The sequence below is a fragment of the Oryzias latipes genome, chromosome 3 (genome assembly GCF_002234675.1).
Source record: "Oryzias latipes chromosome 3, ASM223467v1".
NCBI classification, from domain to species: Eukaryota; Metazoa; Chordata; class Actinopteri; order Beloniformes; family Adrianichthyidae; genus Oryzias; species Oryzias latipes.
Genome location: NC_019861.2, coordinates 32,769,139 through 32,783,390, shown reverse-complemented (window position 1 = coordinate 32,783,390; position 14,252 = coordinate 32,769,139). Strand labels below are relative to the sequence as shown.

General features: G+C 40.8%; 1 protein-coding gene across 1 annotated transcript; it reads right to left on the bottom strand.

Moving 5' to 3' along the window:
• Window positions 1-2,898: 2,898 nt before the first annotated feature.
• On the bottom strand, window positions 2,899-7,450 carry LOC101164791 (COUP transcription factor 2-like). The gene is made up of 4 exons (XM_023953686.1): window positions 6,492-7,450; window positions 5,217-5,741; window positions 3,899-4,235; window positions 2,899-3,799 (listed from the first exon to the last, which is right to left on the bottom strand). The coding sequence occupies exons 1-3, from the start codon at window positions 6,997-6,999 to the stop codon at window positions 3,958-3,960; spliced, it is 1,311 nt and encodes a 436-aa protein (XP_023809454.1). The 5' UTR covers window positions 7,000-7,450; the 3' UTR covers window positions 2,899-3,799; window positions 3,899-3,957.
• Window positions 7,451-14,252: the final 6,802 nt, after the last annotated feature.

Here is a 14,252-nt window from a genome sequence, read left to right as displayed (position 1 = left end):
GTTTCAAACTGCTTGTCGCTTCCAGGGATATTTTAGAGATGATGCTCCAGTGAAGACACCAGCGTGAAGTGGGTTATGGTGTCAGGAGAAAGGGCAGGCCGGGGTCGGAGGTCACTGGACAGGTCTCGGGGACCCTCATCAACTCGAAGGCTTCAGAGCTGCCAGACAGAGTGGCATGATGTCAGTCTGATAGGATTAGGAAAGCCCTGGCTGGACGTGGAAAAGACAACATCAGCAGGGGGGGTGGAAGGCCTTGTTGCGTTTTCCACATCTGACAAAACTGTTGAAACTCCTCAGCTCGGCTAACATCAACATTTGATTAAAAGCAATCCACATTAATAGCATTTTGGAGATCTGAAACATCAGAGTTTCAGATCGCTCTGAGAAAACTGAAAGAATTTTGAACAGACTTGTCAGAAACATCATTCAACAGACATAAAATGTCCCAAAACCATCCAGAAAGTCATGTGGTTTTAGGGTTGTGTAACCACGACACCAAGACAATGTTGCTTTTGTTGTTGTTTTCGCTTCAGTGTCTCTTAAGTCTGATTACAGGCATTAAGTTAAGCCATAGTGCGACGCACAGACTGTCAGCAGGTACTGAAGAGGGAGGAGTTTAGGCAGCCATCAGACACTTCCATCCAAACGAAACAAACAGGAATCCCAAAAAGTCTCACAACATTCTGAGTCTGCTTAAAGAAATCATTTAGATAATTGGTTTAGATACTTTTTTATTTTGCTTCCTTACTTTGGTTATATTTTTCCTTCTTAATATTATTTTATTTCTATATTAAAAGTCTAACTTTGTATTTTTTAACTATTTTTTTTACCATGAAGTCCCATTTAGATCAGACCTCTCTGTAATTTGTAACTTGTAACTATTTTCCCGTCAAAAACTATTACTGGTAACTAGTAATAGTAACTACTATTACTATTTTCTTTATATATATATATATATATATATATATATATATATATATATATATATATATATATATATATATATATGATATGAGTGATATAATAAAAAAGTACTTTCAAAACAGAAGCAAAGTTCCTGAAGGTTTGGTTCAGCAGCTCCTCCTGTTTTCACAACGGCTGAATCTGCCTGTTTGTCTGTAATCTGACGCTTTTTAAAAAACATTTATGGGTAATATACATTTTTTATTTTATTTTTTCCTTACCGCGCGGGAGAATCCCGCGTGCGAGGCAGAACTCCACAAACCATGAGACGCACGCGGCGGACACGGAAAAGCCTCTTATTTGTGCCCATCAGCTTCTTTAGGATTTTCACAGCCAGCGCTGTGTGTAAAGATACAAAATGTGTGTTGGTTTGAATCCGGACTGATGATAAGCCATACATAAGAAAATGTACAGCACAATTTTCCTACATTTGCTTTTCACTTTGTACATTTTTTTAAAACAATCTTATTTTACTTTATTAGAATTGAAGCATTTACAGAAACATTTCTATTAGGAAAATGTCCCTAAAATTATACATTTATAGTATCGTGAGGGGTAAGATAATTTAGGAGGAAAAAAAAGTGCTTCAGTAATTCTTAAAAAAAAAGTCCCTGCATTAACAATCGTTGAATATAAAACAATTTTACATTTACTCTAATTAGCAGATTTAGTTATTTTAAGGCAAACATCAAAGCCACAGAAAACTCATTTATGTATTAATATTTACAGTTTTAGGGAAAAGAAAAGGCGCAGCCTCTCGGGCCTGTTTTCATCCCTTTGTATAATTTTACATTCATTTTTAGAGCCTTAAAGTATTGCTAAAAATGTATTCAAGATTATTTCTTAGTGCAAACTGTACAGAAATTAATTTTTGATGTTCCTATATATATATATATATATATATATATATATATATATATATATATATATATATATATGTATTGATACCTAAAAATCTCCTTAAGGCAAAAACATACAACATCACTACTATATGTCTGTGTGAATTTTGTTTATCAAAAAATAAACAAATAAAACTTTAAAAACACGCGCGGTTATATTTATTAAAATAATATTTTAAAGAGCTTGACGATGCTGGAAGCTGATTGGCTGCCTTCAAACTGCGCTGTCCAATCAGCGGCCTCCGCGCGCAGTCTCTCGGTGAGTGGGAGGGGGGGAGCGGAGCTCTGAGGCTGGAGTCAGCTCGTTGTCCTCCCGCGGACCAGGCTCCGCGCGGCCCGCTGGCTCTCTGCGGGACTCGTACGTGTGTGGGAACGCGCTCCTTTGTTTCCCGCCGGCCCTTTGGCCCGGAACGCCCAGGGGCCGCGGAGCGCCCGGCTTCATCCTCCTCAGGGTAAACGGTCGTGACAGAGCGCCCAGGGGCCCCTCATTAGCTCTATGTCCACTAAGCAGCAGAGAAGCAGCCTTAATCCTCTCTGTCTTCTTCAGTCTGGCTGCACAGACGCGCCGTTCGTTTTCGCGGGCTCCCTCAAAACCCCCCTCTGGACCATTTCATGCTTTTATTGTGGAACCCTGCAGGCCTAAAAGTGGGGTTTCCGCATCCGCTCCTGCTGTGAAATAACCATTTTCACAGTCCCCAAACCCCCAAAACAAAAATATTTTGCTTTCCTCCGACTCGAGCGACATTATTGTGGAGCTCGGTCTGTGTGTTTTAGGTCTAATGAAGCCTCATCAGGCTGCAGGGAGGCAGCAGGGGCAAAGTTAAACGCTCTCCTGCGGGGGCTCTTCAGCCCAAACACACCATGACATGCACATAAAGATGTCACTGTCGGTGCAAGTAATTAGTTTGATTACAATCGCCAACGAGTCACAATGCTGGGCTCCAGAACGTCCCACAGCTCTGCTTCACATGCAGCCTCACCTGCACAGGTAAAGCTCAGAAGAGGAAGCTGGAAAAACACAAATACACTTCCTGTGTAAATCTTCAGTTATAATTTAATCAATATGTTAACCTTTCACAGTACATCAGAGTGGGTGTCAGAAAAGAAGTCAACACAGGAAAACACACACGCTGGGTTCCACGGAGGCCCTGCAGGGAGCGGGCCGGGCCCCGAAGTCAAACCCGTCCAAGAAACTTTTGTTCTCTTCGTCCCTTTATGACAGAAAAACTCAGTGCTCTTAAAAAAAATAAGAAATCTCAAAGTTTGTGGAAAAAAATCCCAGAAATCTAAAAATCGTGGTAAGTGTTGGGTGGGTGTGTCGTCTCCTCCACCTTGTGACCATTTCTCATTTTGGAGGGAAAAATGGGAAAAAAGTGAATTTTTGATGAAACATCCTTTCAAGAATAAACCAAATAGTTAAGAAGAAAAATAATTTTTCTGCATAATAGCCCAATAAAAAATACATTTAAAAAATTGACACAACCCAAATATAATTTGTGGTTTTTCTTCAATACCAACAAACGAAAATCAGTGCTTTTGGGCTTGGCGGCGGGTCGGAGTGGATCTGAGCGCGGTTTGGAGGCGACCTTGATGACATTTCGCTGCAGTCCAAAGTGCTTCGTCTGAAAAGCTACGAAAACCACGACAGAAAAGGAAAGACGGTCGCCCCAGTTTTCAGAAACCAGGGCAAAAAAATAGAGATATATATGTATAGATATAGATATGAGACGGTAAAAAAAAAAGAAATCAAAACATAATTTACAAGCACAATAAATATTCACACGGGTCCAATAAATACTGTTTTTAATTCCCAAAAAATTGCAGTTTGTTTGAGGTCACCGGGTCAGTCCGTGGTCGTTTGTGGGTGAACGGGTTAATGATCTGCCGCCGATCACTTCATCAATAAGTTCATCTTTCCAGAATAAGGCAGATTTCCCCTGTGACAGCCAGAAAAGAGCAAAATCACATGAATTTGCTTTTTGTAATCTCATTCCACCGGCAGCTTTTTGAGTCAGACAAAAAAAAAAAAAAAGTACCTGCACTTTCTATGAAAACCAAAAAAGATTGGAGATGTTTTCGCCGAGCGCGTCTCCTTCTATTGGAGATTGGGAATGTAAGGCCAGCTGAAACTGCTGCCGGACAGCAGCATGTCCCGGATGAGGGTCTCGATGGGGGTCTTCCCCACCAGGCGCACGAAAAACAGCTGCTCGATGACGGAGGAGGAGACGGTGCGCAGGGACGGCAGGCGCAGCAGCAGCTTCCCGAACCTGTTGGGCTGGTTGGGGTACTGGCTCCTCACGTACTCCTCCAGCGCGCACTGGGACTTCTCCTGGAGGCTCTCCACGTGCGCCATGTCCGACAAACCGCAGGCATCTATACGGGGGGCGGGAGCAGAACTCAGCAAAACCAAAACAAACACGCGGTTCAGGGAATATGAGTGGAGGAGCATAAACATAAACCATTAGGGTTACTAAACGAATATGCTATCTTGGATTGACGTGTTATTCCTAACATGACAAAGGTGGATCTGCATTGAAGACAAAAGGTTCAGGACACTGTCTTGTGGGGTCTAGATGACCCGACTCTCAACGTGAACGTTGAGAGTCGGGTCATCTAGACCCCACAAGATAGCACAAGGGATAAAGACACAAATGAAAACGATTTTTTTTTTTTTAATGCGTGGAGCGAACTGTAGCGCTGCAGGCCTGATGGCAGCCGGGGTTACAGAAAGGCTACTGTGTCCCAGATTAAAGACACATGTTCAGATGACGAAAATAGACCTACATCAGAGACCTTCTTTTATTTATTTATTTTTCATTTTTTTACTCTGCTGCAGCCCCTCCCTTTGTGCCAGCAGCTCGTTCTCCTCTAAAAACGCTTTCTTTGGCCAATGAAACGACTTTTTAAATAAATATTGGATCATTCATGGAAATATGAGTAGAGCGGTTTGCATTTTTCGATGCTGCTTATTTGCACCTTCTTCAATCCCACAATAACAGCACGTGACGTCATTTTTAGAGTGCCGTGATTCAGTGACAAACTAGGTCATAAAGGTTCAATGCAGATTTCAGCCTGCAGTAAGAAGATTATTTACTAACCCAAGGGGGGCTGTTATATAGAAACCCAACACTATTTGGTTTTTAAATTCTCTCTTTTCTTTTTTTTTTACAGGGTAAATGTTTGGAATTTTATGTAGTTTGCCCTTATTTTTGGTTATTTTCCTTCCAGCTCCTGCAGCACAGTGTGTAATTTGTATTTTTTCCAAATATAAAAAGCCTTAAACCAAATAATTGTGTCCTAATTTGTGTGAAATGTTTACAAATGTTTCCAGAATCCTTCAAAGCTCCTCTGTACCTGTGGTGAACAGCACGACGGCCTTCAGGCAGCTGTACTCAGCCGAATCCACGTGCAGCACCTTCAGCTTCTCCACCTGCTCCTGGAAGACCCGGATGTGGTCCATGAAGGCCACCACCCGGTCGGCCGACATGGGGGACGCGTGGAGGCCCGCGGCGGCCAGCAGCGGGGCGACGTGCACGGGCATGGAGCACTGCGCCGCGTTCAGCACGAACAGCTCGCTCCAGGTGAGGCGGAGGAGGGCCACCTGGTCCGACACCTGCAGGTCCGGGAAGAACGGGATGTTCCGGGCCCACTCCACGGCGCTGAACAGCATCCGGGCCGCCAGCTCGCAGATGTTCTCGATGCCCATGATGTTGTTGTTCTGCAGGCACTGGGAGCCGAACCGGGAGGTGGGGTAGGGCTCGGCCCGCAGGAGCAGGGAGATGTAGCCGGACAGGTAGGAGTGACACTGAAGGGGGTCCCCGTTCGTGAGCGCGAACTGGCCGTGGTACGCCTGCGTGGGGACCCTGCCTCTCTGCACGGCTGCAAAAACACAAACAAACCAGACTGGACTCAAACCAAGACGCAAAAAAGTCCAAAAATAATATTTAAAAATTCGCTAGAAGACATAAATAATTTTAAATTCATATTTTTAAGCCACTGGGTGCAAACAAAGACATTGTTTTGATTTATTTACTTACAAATATTTTACTATTTTCAGTCTTAAAATATTATTGATAATATTATATCATTACAATATTATTATTGCGTATTTCTCAATGAAATTTAGCTGTAAATCTATATAAAAAATAAAATAAATACATATTAAATTGAAATAACAGGAGTAACGGTCGGGTTGTCCGTGGATGGGCCTGAACGGATTCAGTGACTAATCTGACCACTATAGCGCCTCAAAAATATAAATATTTAAAATATATATTTTATTGTACAATTTAAAATAGATATATTATATTAATATTAAAAAAAAAATCAAGCGGCGACTCCTGCTACATACAACGAATATGCTAAAGGATGGTAGCTTCATTTATCTTTTTTTTATTCTTCTTCTTCAGATTAAATATCAATAAAACGGAAAACTAAACATAATTTTATAGGAATTTCCTCCACATTTCCACCGATATTATATTCTCGAAATATGAAAACGGCGAAAGAAAAGCCCCGTTTTTCGGACAGTCGGGATTAAGCTAGGCTACATCCATATCGCCTGAACACAAATGGAGTTTCCGCGGATCTCGTGAGGGGCGGAAAAGGATTTAAATGGCCGGCTCGTACCTTCCCTCCGCATGCCGACCTTCAGGCATTTCTTGAGGCGGCAGTACTGGCACTGGTTGCGGTGGTGCTGGTCCACGGGACAGTTCCTGTTGGCCCGGCAGGTGTAGGTCAGGTTCCGCCGGACGCTGCGCTTGAAGAAGCTCTTGCAGCCCTCGCAGGTGAACTGTCCGTAGTGCTTCCCGCTGGATTTATCGCCGCACACGATGCACTCGATCTGCTGGCTCTGCTGCTTGTCCATGGACGATGAGGAGGAGGATGAGGAGGAGAACGAGGTGCTGTTGTTGTTGGTCGCCGTTGTGGTCGCGGCGGAGGCGCTGGACTGGTTGGGCGGTGGAGCCGCCGCCACCGCCGCCGTCGGTAGTTCCAGGGAGGTCGCCGGTGTCACCGGATTCCTGTGTCCCGTCAGATCCCCGGATAACGACAGGGGGCCAACCTGGGACACCGGGGAGGAGAGAGTCCCCTGCGTGTCCCCAACGCCCTCAGCGTTTCTCCAAGCCACCATAGCCATGTCGTCCTTCTCCAGATCTTTGCGCGCGCAACTTTTCCGTGATTTAAATTTTTATCGCCGAGCACATGTAAGAAAGCTGCGCGGAAAAAGAGTCTCAATCTGGCCTAAAAAGTGAGATAACGACGTAAAAGAATAAAACGGTCTCCCTCTGTCTGAAAATCCCCCAAACGGCAGCTTCATGCGCGCCGGTGTGTGATGCGCGCTAACATCCAAGACGGGAAGAAGATCGCCAGAACCGAAATCCACACAGGAAGGCGACGTTATTCCGAGAGGACGCGCTTAGTCTGATCCCCTTAGGTGTGCGCTCGTCCAGCTTTGACGAGCAGAGCGCAAGCCAAGCCTTCATCAGGAGATGGAGTCACCGGAACAGGCGATCCAGACGCGCCGTGCGCTCCCGATCACCCGCAAGCCCCATTAAAAAGAGGACGGAGGAGAGGAGAGAAAGAGGGAGGGCGCGATGGGAGGGGGATTGAGGGGGGGGGGGTGTTTAATGGATGATGATTTTGATGAGGCTTTGCGGAGTGTTGGAAAGTGATGCGCCCCAGAGCGCGCCACCGACACGGTTACGCGCTCTGGGGCGGAGTTAACGCGTCGGGAAGCTGCTCTAAGTGCAAAGTGGAGTGGGAATTCTATCCCGCTTTTACCCGCTTATCTGCGCCTTCTGTTTTTCGGCTTTTCTTTGCTTTCTGTATGCAGCAGAGAAGTATCTCATGCTGCAGTGGTAAAATCTATTCGTCTGTTTTTCTCAAAACATTATTGGAAGAGGAAAATCCTAATTGTAGTTATTTGATGCCACCTAGTGTCATCAGTTAATTACGCAGATCATTGGCCGACCTCGTGGAATCCACTGACGTGACTCCAGGAAATTAGGATATGGTGATAAACTATCACAGTCAGGGTTATTATGATGTTTTTTTTTTCTATACAAATCAATCCCCGTACACTCTTAAACTTTGGATTTTCCATTCAACAGATAACTTTACTAAATGACCCATCACTGCCACCATTATTTCTGTGAAATATTTGGTCCACTAATATTTATTTTGTATTTATCCATCAGTGTGGGGTTTTTTTCACCACCAAAGTTTGTGTTGTTTTTTTTTTTGTTTCAGGAACTTCCAAATATCTTTGGGCCCCCCAGTCTAAAATAACTGTTGGGGCCTCAAAGCTCATCTTGAATCATGCTTAACAAAATTGACTTTGTAAATTAGTAATTTCCTTAAATTTTACAACTAACTTATCTTTAAAAGTGTTTCCTTGTGACGATGCTTGACATCCATCTTTTTAGTACAACCCTAGCTCCTATTTATATTTATATATTTATATGTTTTTACAGATATTTTTATTCATGTCACACTGAACCTGTCCAAAGAACTCAATTCTGAGTAGTAATTTTTGTCTTTTTTGTCACTGCAAAAATCACAAAAATTGAGATCAAACCATTTTTATAATATAAAACAAAAATCTAACACGTAAATCCAAAAAAAGGGTTTCAATCCAAAAACAAGGTCAAAACTATGTGAAAAACCTCTAAAACAAAACCAGGCAAAAACCTCAAGGATTTATTCAGATATTCAATTATTTGTCAACTCATTTGTTTTAAACCAAATATTTTAAAGCTAAACACTTTTTCAAACCTTTAATGAAAACTATACTAATGGGGAGGTTCGGTCATTATGAACAACTGATGTGATTGACATTTCACAATTCAACCTTAATAAATAATCAACAACTGAAGCATTTGGCAGCAAATAAATGAATTGATTTGAGTAAATAAAACCTCCTCTGTGTTGATTTTATTGGGGGGTTTGGAAACTTGCCGTCAAACAAACCAGTTAAAATGTTTTGCTATTAAAACATAAAACAATCATCACCAACTTTTAGGTAAATTTGAAAAGCATAAAGCCCCAAAGCGGTCAGTAAAAATGTTTGCTTCAACATAAAGTTAAGTAAATTTTCTGTTAACAGTTCAGCTTTAGAATCTGAAGTTGTGTTTGTGACCGTCAGGGTTGATTTACTTTAATTTTTTTTACTAACCTCAATATCAGTTTTAATAATTGGACCTTTGAAAGTAGCTTATTGTCTGAAGTGGGTCTCCAAATCTAGAAAAGTTGAAAAGATGAAAAGAAAAAACCAAGAGGAAGACATTCACTCAGCGTCTTTACTCAGTCGCTGTGGTGAGTCTGAAACCACCATAACCTCAAATAGACGAGGTTGGAGTGACGATGAAAACGGTGTAACTATGACTTACTTACTGCATGTGCAGTATTTTGTTTTAAAAAACTAATCCTGATTGTAAAGTGTCTTGATGTTAATTTCAGACACTATCTGCAGACAGAATCTACAAACAGAAAGTATTACAAGTTCATGAAATAAGGACATCCAGGTCTTTCCAATGATATCTCACTTATGGGATAATGGGAAAGTCTATAGAGGTCATAAATTAATGGGCTGCTTCTCAGGAGGATATACTATCTATAAATTATAAAACTGAAAATGTTCCAATTTAGTCTGAAGAAGTATTCAGTTAGTATACTTCCTACTCTACATGTGTGTGATAGTATACTTACTGTACTCAATACTTACTCCCAATTATCCTTAAGCACATCAAGTCTTAGTAGAGAACTTCAGATGAGTCAAAAGACACAATCCAAACTCAAATGTCCCCTACAGAAGACAGAAAAGAATGGTCTGAATCTCAGGAAAAAAGTAAACTTGAAGTGTACTGCCTCGCTTTTAGGATGTATACTTGTAGTACTCTCACATAGACTACATTTCGCTAAGGGAAGCAATGCAAAGTTGGAAAGACCTTACCGTGAAGGAGGGTCTAAGGGCAGGGATGCCCAGTTTAGTTTAGTCTGTTTAGTAAAAGTTTAGTATTCTCCTATTGAATTCTATGCATTTATGAACCTTTTGATTGTATGTTCACTTAACTATCACCGGTACGAAGCCCATTGAGACGACTGTTGTGAATTTGGGCTATACTAATAAAATTGAATTGAATTGAAAAAACTGCAATTATAAGGAAAGAAGGCCACATAACTCAGATTACACACGTTAGTACTCTGAACTCAACACTATACTTCTAGAGAAACTTATTTAAACACTTTTTATCTTCTTTTCAGGTGTAAAAAACATAGATAGATAGAAATGCTTTAATTGTCACTGTCCAATAAAATAAAGTTGAAGCAGTCACCCCTCCAGTGCAAGAAGAAATCTAACAAAGTCCAAGATAAAACATGTCGACATGTACAAAGAAAATGTGCAAATAAAAAAAAAATGTCCGCACTGTGTGCAGAGTGATATATACAGATATAAACATGTCAGATCTGCTAAAACGGCATGGAGGTGGGGGAATGTTGGCAAGTTTACATGAGGTAAATACTTAAAGCAGATATAGATATATAAACATATACATTGGCATGTGCTGTGGTAAACTTTATCTGAACATTTTGGAGTTGAGCATGGCTATTGTCTGCTTGTTTTAGTTCTGATGCCTCTGTAGCGCCTCCCAGAGGGCAGCAGGTCAAATCATCAGTTTTGCATCTAAACTTTAATCTAGCATGCGGAGCAAAAACTCTACAATTTGTTTGATTTTTTTTTTTCTTGTTCGCAGATATAAATCTTTTTTTTATTTAGCATGTCCACCTTTTTTTTTCTACAGACTTTTGTTCTATTTTTAGCATTTTTATTGCATTACATTTTAACTCAGCTGCTTGTCACCTAAAACTCTTCAGCTTATTCATTCGGCTCGCCACATCCTTATTATTTCACTGGATTTTTCTTTTCTTTGTAGTTGTTTAATTGTACTATTTTTGTCTTTGGACTAAGCAAAAGAATTAAGCAAATTCAACGCTTCTTTCTAGGCTTTTTATGTCTATGACGCACATTTAGCTTTCATTTATAAAGTCTAAAGTATTAATGAGCTACTTGTTTTAAATAACATGTTATTTTTTTATGTAAAGTATTTTTCATGCATATTTAAGATCCAAATGTGACTTGTATGACTTCTTTTTGACCTTTTATTCCCTCAACCTTTGCGTTTTATTTTTTTTAGCATTCTTCTTAGCTTTTCAAGGGTTTGCATTCTTCTTCTTGCTGACTATTTGGCTTATTAAGCGTATAATTTTGTATTTCTAGAATTTTAGGTTCTTTTAAACATCCACTCCATTGTTTTAACATGTTCTCATTGCATTTTTCTCATGGTGGGCATATATATATATATATATATATATATATATATATATATATATATATATATATATATATATATATATATAAAGAAAAATAAGCTTAAAATTGCATTTTTGAGTATTTCTTTATTCAAATTATTGTAAATCAGGAGTGAAACAATGCTGCTGCAAAAAGCTCGTAGCTGTGACGTAGGCGCTACGATCCACAAGCTCTCTGCTCTCCATTCTGATGCATCCACATGCAGATCCATGTACGTCTTTGTTTTCCTCGTCTGAGCTGACATCAGGCTCCAAACTGAACAGCTGCATAGCTCCATTTTGCTCATCAGTGTTGATAGGTTGGCGTTGTGAGGGGCTGGAAGCTAGCAGGAGAACATGTAAGCAGATGGATGATGGGAAGGGGCTGGACTTACTATGCTCTGCAGAGAGAATGTCCTTAAAAAACGACACAGGTTTTTTCGGGATTTTGCCTTAAAACTGGCATCATCATAAATAAAAGACCACTGGGAATGCTTTATAAATAGATCAGAAGACTTTAAATAACTGTTCCACATTGTTTAGTCTCAACCATCTATGCTTTAAGTCGGCATTCTTAGCCTTCACATCTCCAGCATTCCTTTGGGGATTTGCTCCCTCACATTGGTTCATTTCTTTATAAATCTTCAGAGTGAGCCTAAAGTTGTTCAGCTGTCTAAAATCACCTTTTTTTATTCTTTGAATTGCATTCTGGTAGAAGAAAAGCGTAGCCTGATGATCAGATGAATGTTGCTGGAACCTCCCATGTTTATTCTAATACAACGTAGCTTCTTTTTGAACTCAGCGATCTCACAAATGTTGTCCTGTTCCGTCTGCATGACCAAACTCTGTGCTACTTGATAACTTATAACTCTGTGGTTAAATACATGCTAAATCTTACACTGGTCACTCTAGATTTGGCACACACTGGGAATATTTTTGATGGGAAATCCTTGCAAGGCAGAGAAGCCAGGAAACGGCGATTTCACCACTGAGTCACACTTCCGTCACGCGTCCTGAGGCCGCGCTCGCCATCACGCTCGGAAAGACAGACATATTTTTATTTGTCCTTCTTCTAAACACAACAGAGGCAAACCTGAAGTGGACACAAAGTAATGAGTTCATTCCAGAAATCCGTGCTGTGGGAGTAACACTGCAGATCTGCTGGGTTTTATTCGTGCTGGCTTGATCCTCTGAGCCTCGCTGTAAAAGGGGAAGTTGCCTAGTGTTGGAGGAATTGATGAAGCTGAGAAACAATCAGCTTTCTTATTTCCAGTAGTTTATGGAAATAGTGTCTTCCTAGTAGGCCTGCACAAGAAATCGCAAATTTGTTGTTATCGTGATGTCAAGCTGTGCGATACACATATCGCAAAAGATGGCTGAAATTGCAATAAATGGGGACCTTAAATGTGCTAAAACAATCTTACGGCAGCTTGAAGTATTTAACGAATCAAATAAATTCCTTTATGCATTTGACCAATGGATGGAACCCTTTAATGTTAGATGTTGGCCTCCTATGTAGACGAGGGTTAAATTAAACTGTTGCACTGAAATGGAAATTGTGTTTTTGGTTGTTCTGCTATTTGTTCATATACCGCAAGTTATGTCGTCATCGCAATATTGATCACTAATATCGCATATCGCACGTTTTCCTCATATCGTGCAGCCCTACTTCCTAGAGTCTAAGAAGACACACTGGGTGTGCTGTAAGCTCATTACTGTAATGAGGCTAACCACTGTGAGCAGTCAGCAGCTAGCAGATCATGAGTGAGTGAAAAGTCCCTTTAATGTCATGAGCTATGATTAGAAAGTGGGAGACACTGAGTCAAGTGGCTAATTTACTGGCAGAGTTGCAGAGAAGTGTTGAAACAACAGTTATTCTATAAACGGACTCCAGTTGCCAGCAGGAGGTGTTAGCGTTAGCACCATCGGTAATGCTTTTCTTTTACAGTACGATGCTCACAAGAGTATTTAAGTGGCATTTAAACTTTTATTGTAACTACTGGGTACTTGCGTACTACTCGCTGTGTGTTTATGTGGTACAGTGTATCGCTGGAGTCGCATTATAAAAACAAACTGTAATAGACAAATTCTGCAAAGTATTTGACTTTATTTTTTACAATTAACCTCAATGTTTTAAGGCTGTAAACCGCCTCACTACGCACTTTATACAAACATTATTGAACTACTCTTTAAGTGAAAACTCTAATAGGTAAAATAAAAAAGTCCAGTTTTATAGAATGAAAACAAAGATCTGCTCGCGGCTGAAGATTTAAACTTCAAATTTTATCTGTTTCTGTAGTGCCTTACAAGTACCATTTATGTAAATTTGGCCACTGAACCCATTCTGTACGCAGACAGACTGGTAGAAAATGGTCCACTTTCAGCTCCAACCAAAGGAGGTCAATTCGGTCGCGATTTTTTGCTAAACGAAAGCAGCCATGTTGGAGCCAGACGTCGTCAGTAAGAAGTGATTGGTCACTAATGGTTTGATTTAATGTTTCTATGGGAACCATTTTAATTGACGAGGAGTGGGCTTGTTGGTAGGCCACACCCCTTCCACTTTAAAGTAGGCTACACAAAATCTGTCAGTCAAACGTTTTGGACGTTGAATGTGGGGGGCGAGCAGGCACCGCCTAGTTTTATTGAGACATCTGATTGGTCCGTTTATGACTGGAAAAACCTGCAATACAGAAACATTGTCACGAGAAACGATGAGTATGATCATGAAGATGTTAAAAAGAGATAGCAAAACTAGAATGGTTATTCTGACCAATGGAATGACAGAGTAACAGCTGGTTGTTTCTGTATAGACGTCTATGGGCTTTTGGCTTCTTGGAACAAGTGGGTACTTCCTGTTTGGAACGCCAGGGAGGAGGGATCACTCAGTCCAGTTCTCTTATACAGTCAGTGGCTTTTACATGGCACTTACTGATCACGGTGTCTCTTGTGCTATTTACCACATGTAAGGGTAAGTTCAAATAAAGTGCTTTGAATTTACATGTTAGTTCTTTGTATGTTTCATGGTACCATGAGTAACAAAAT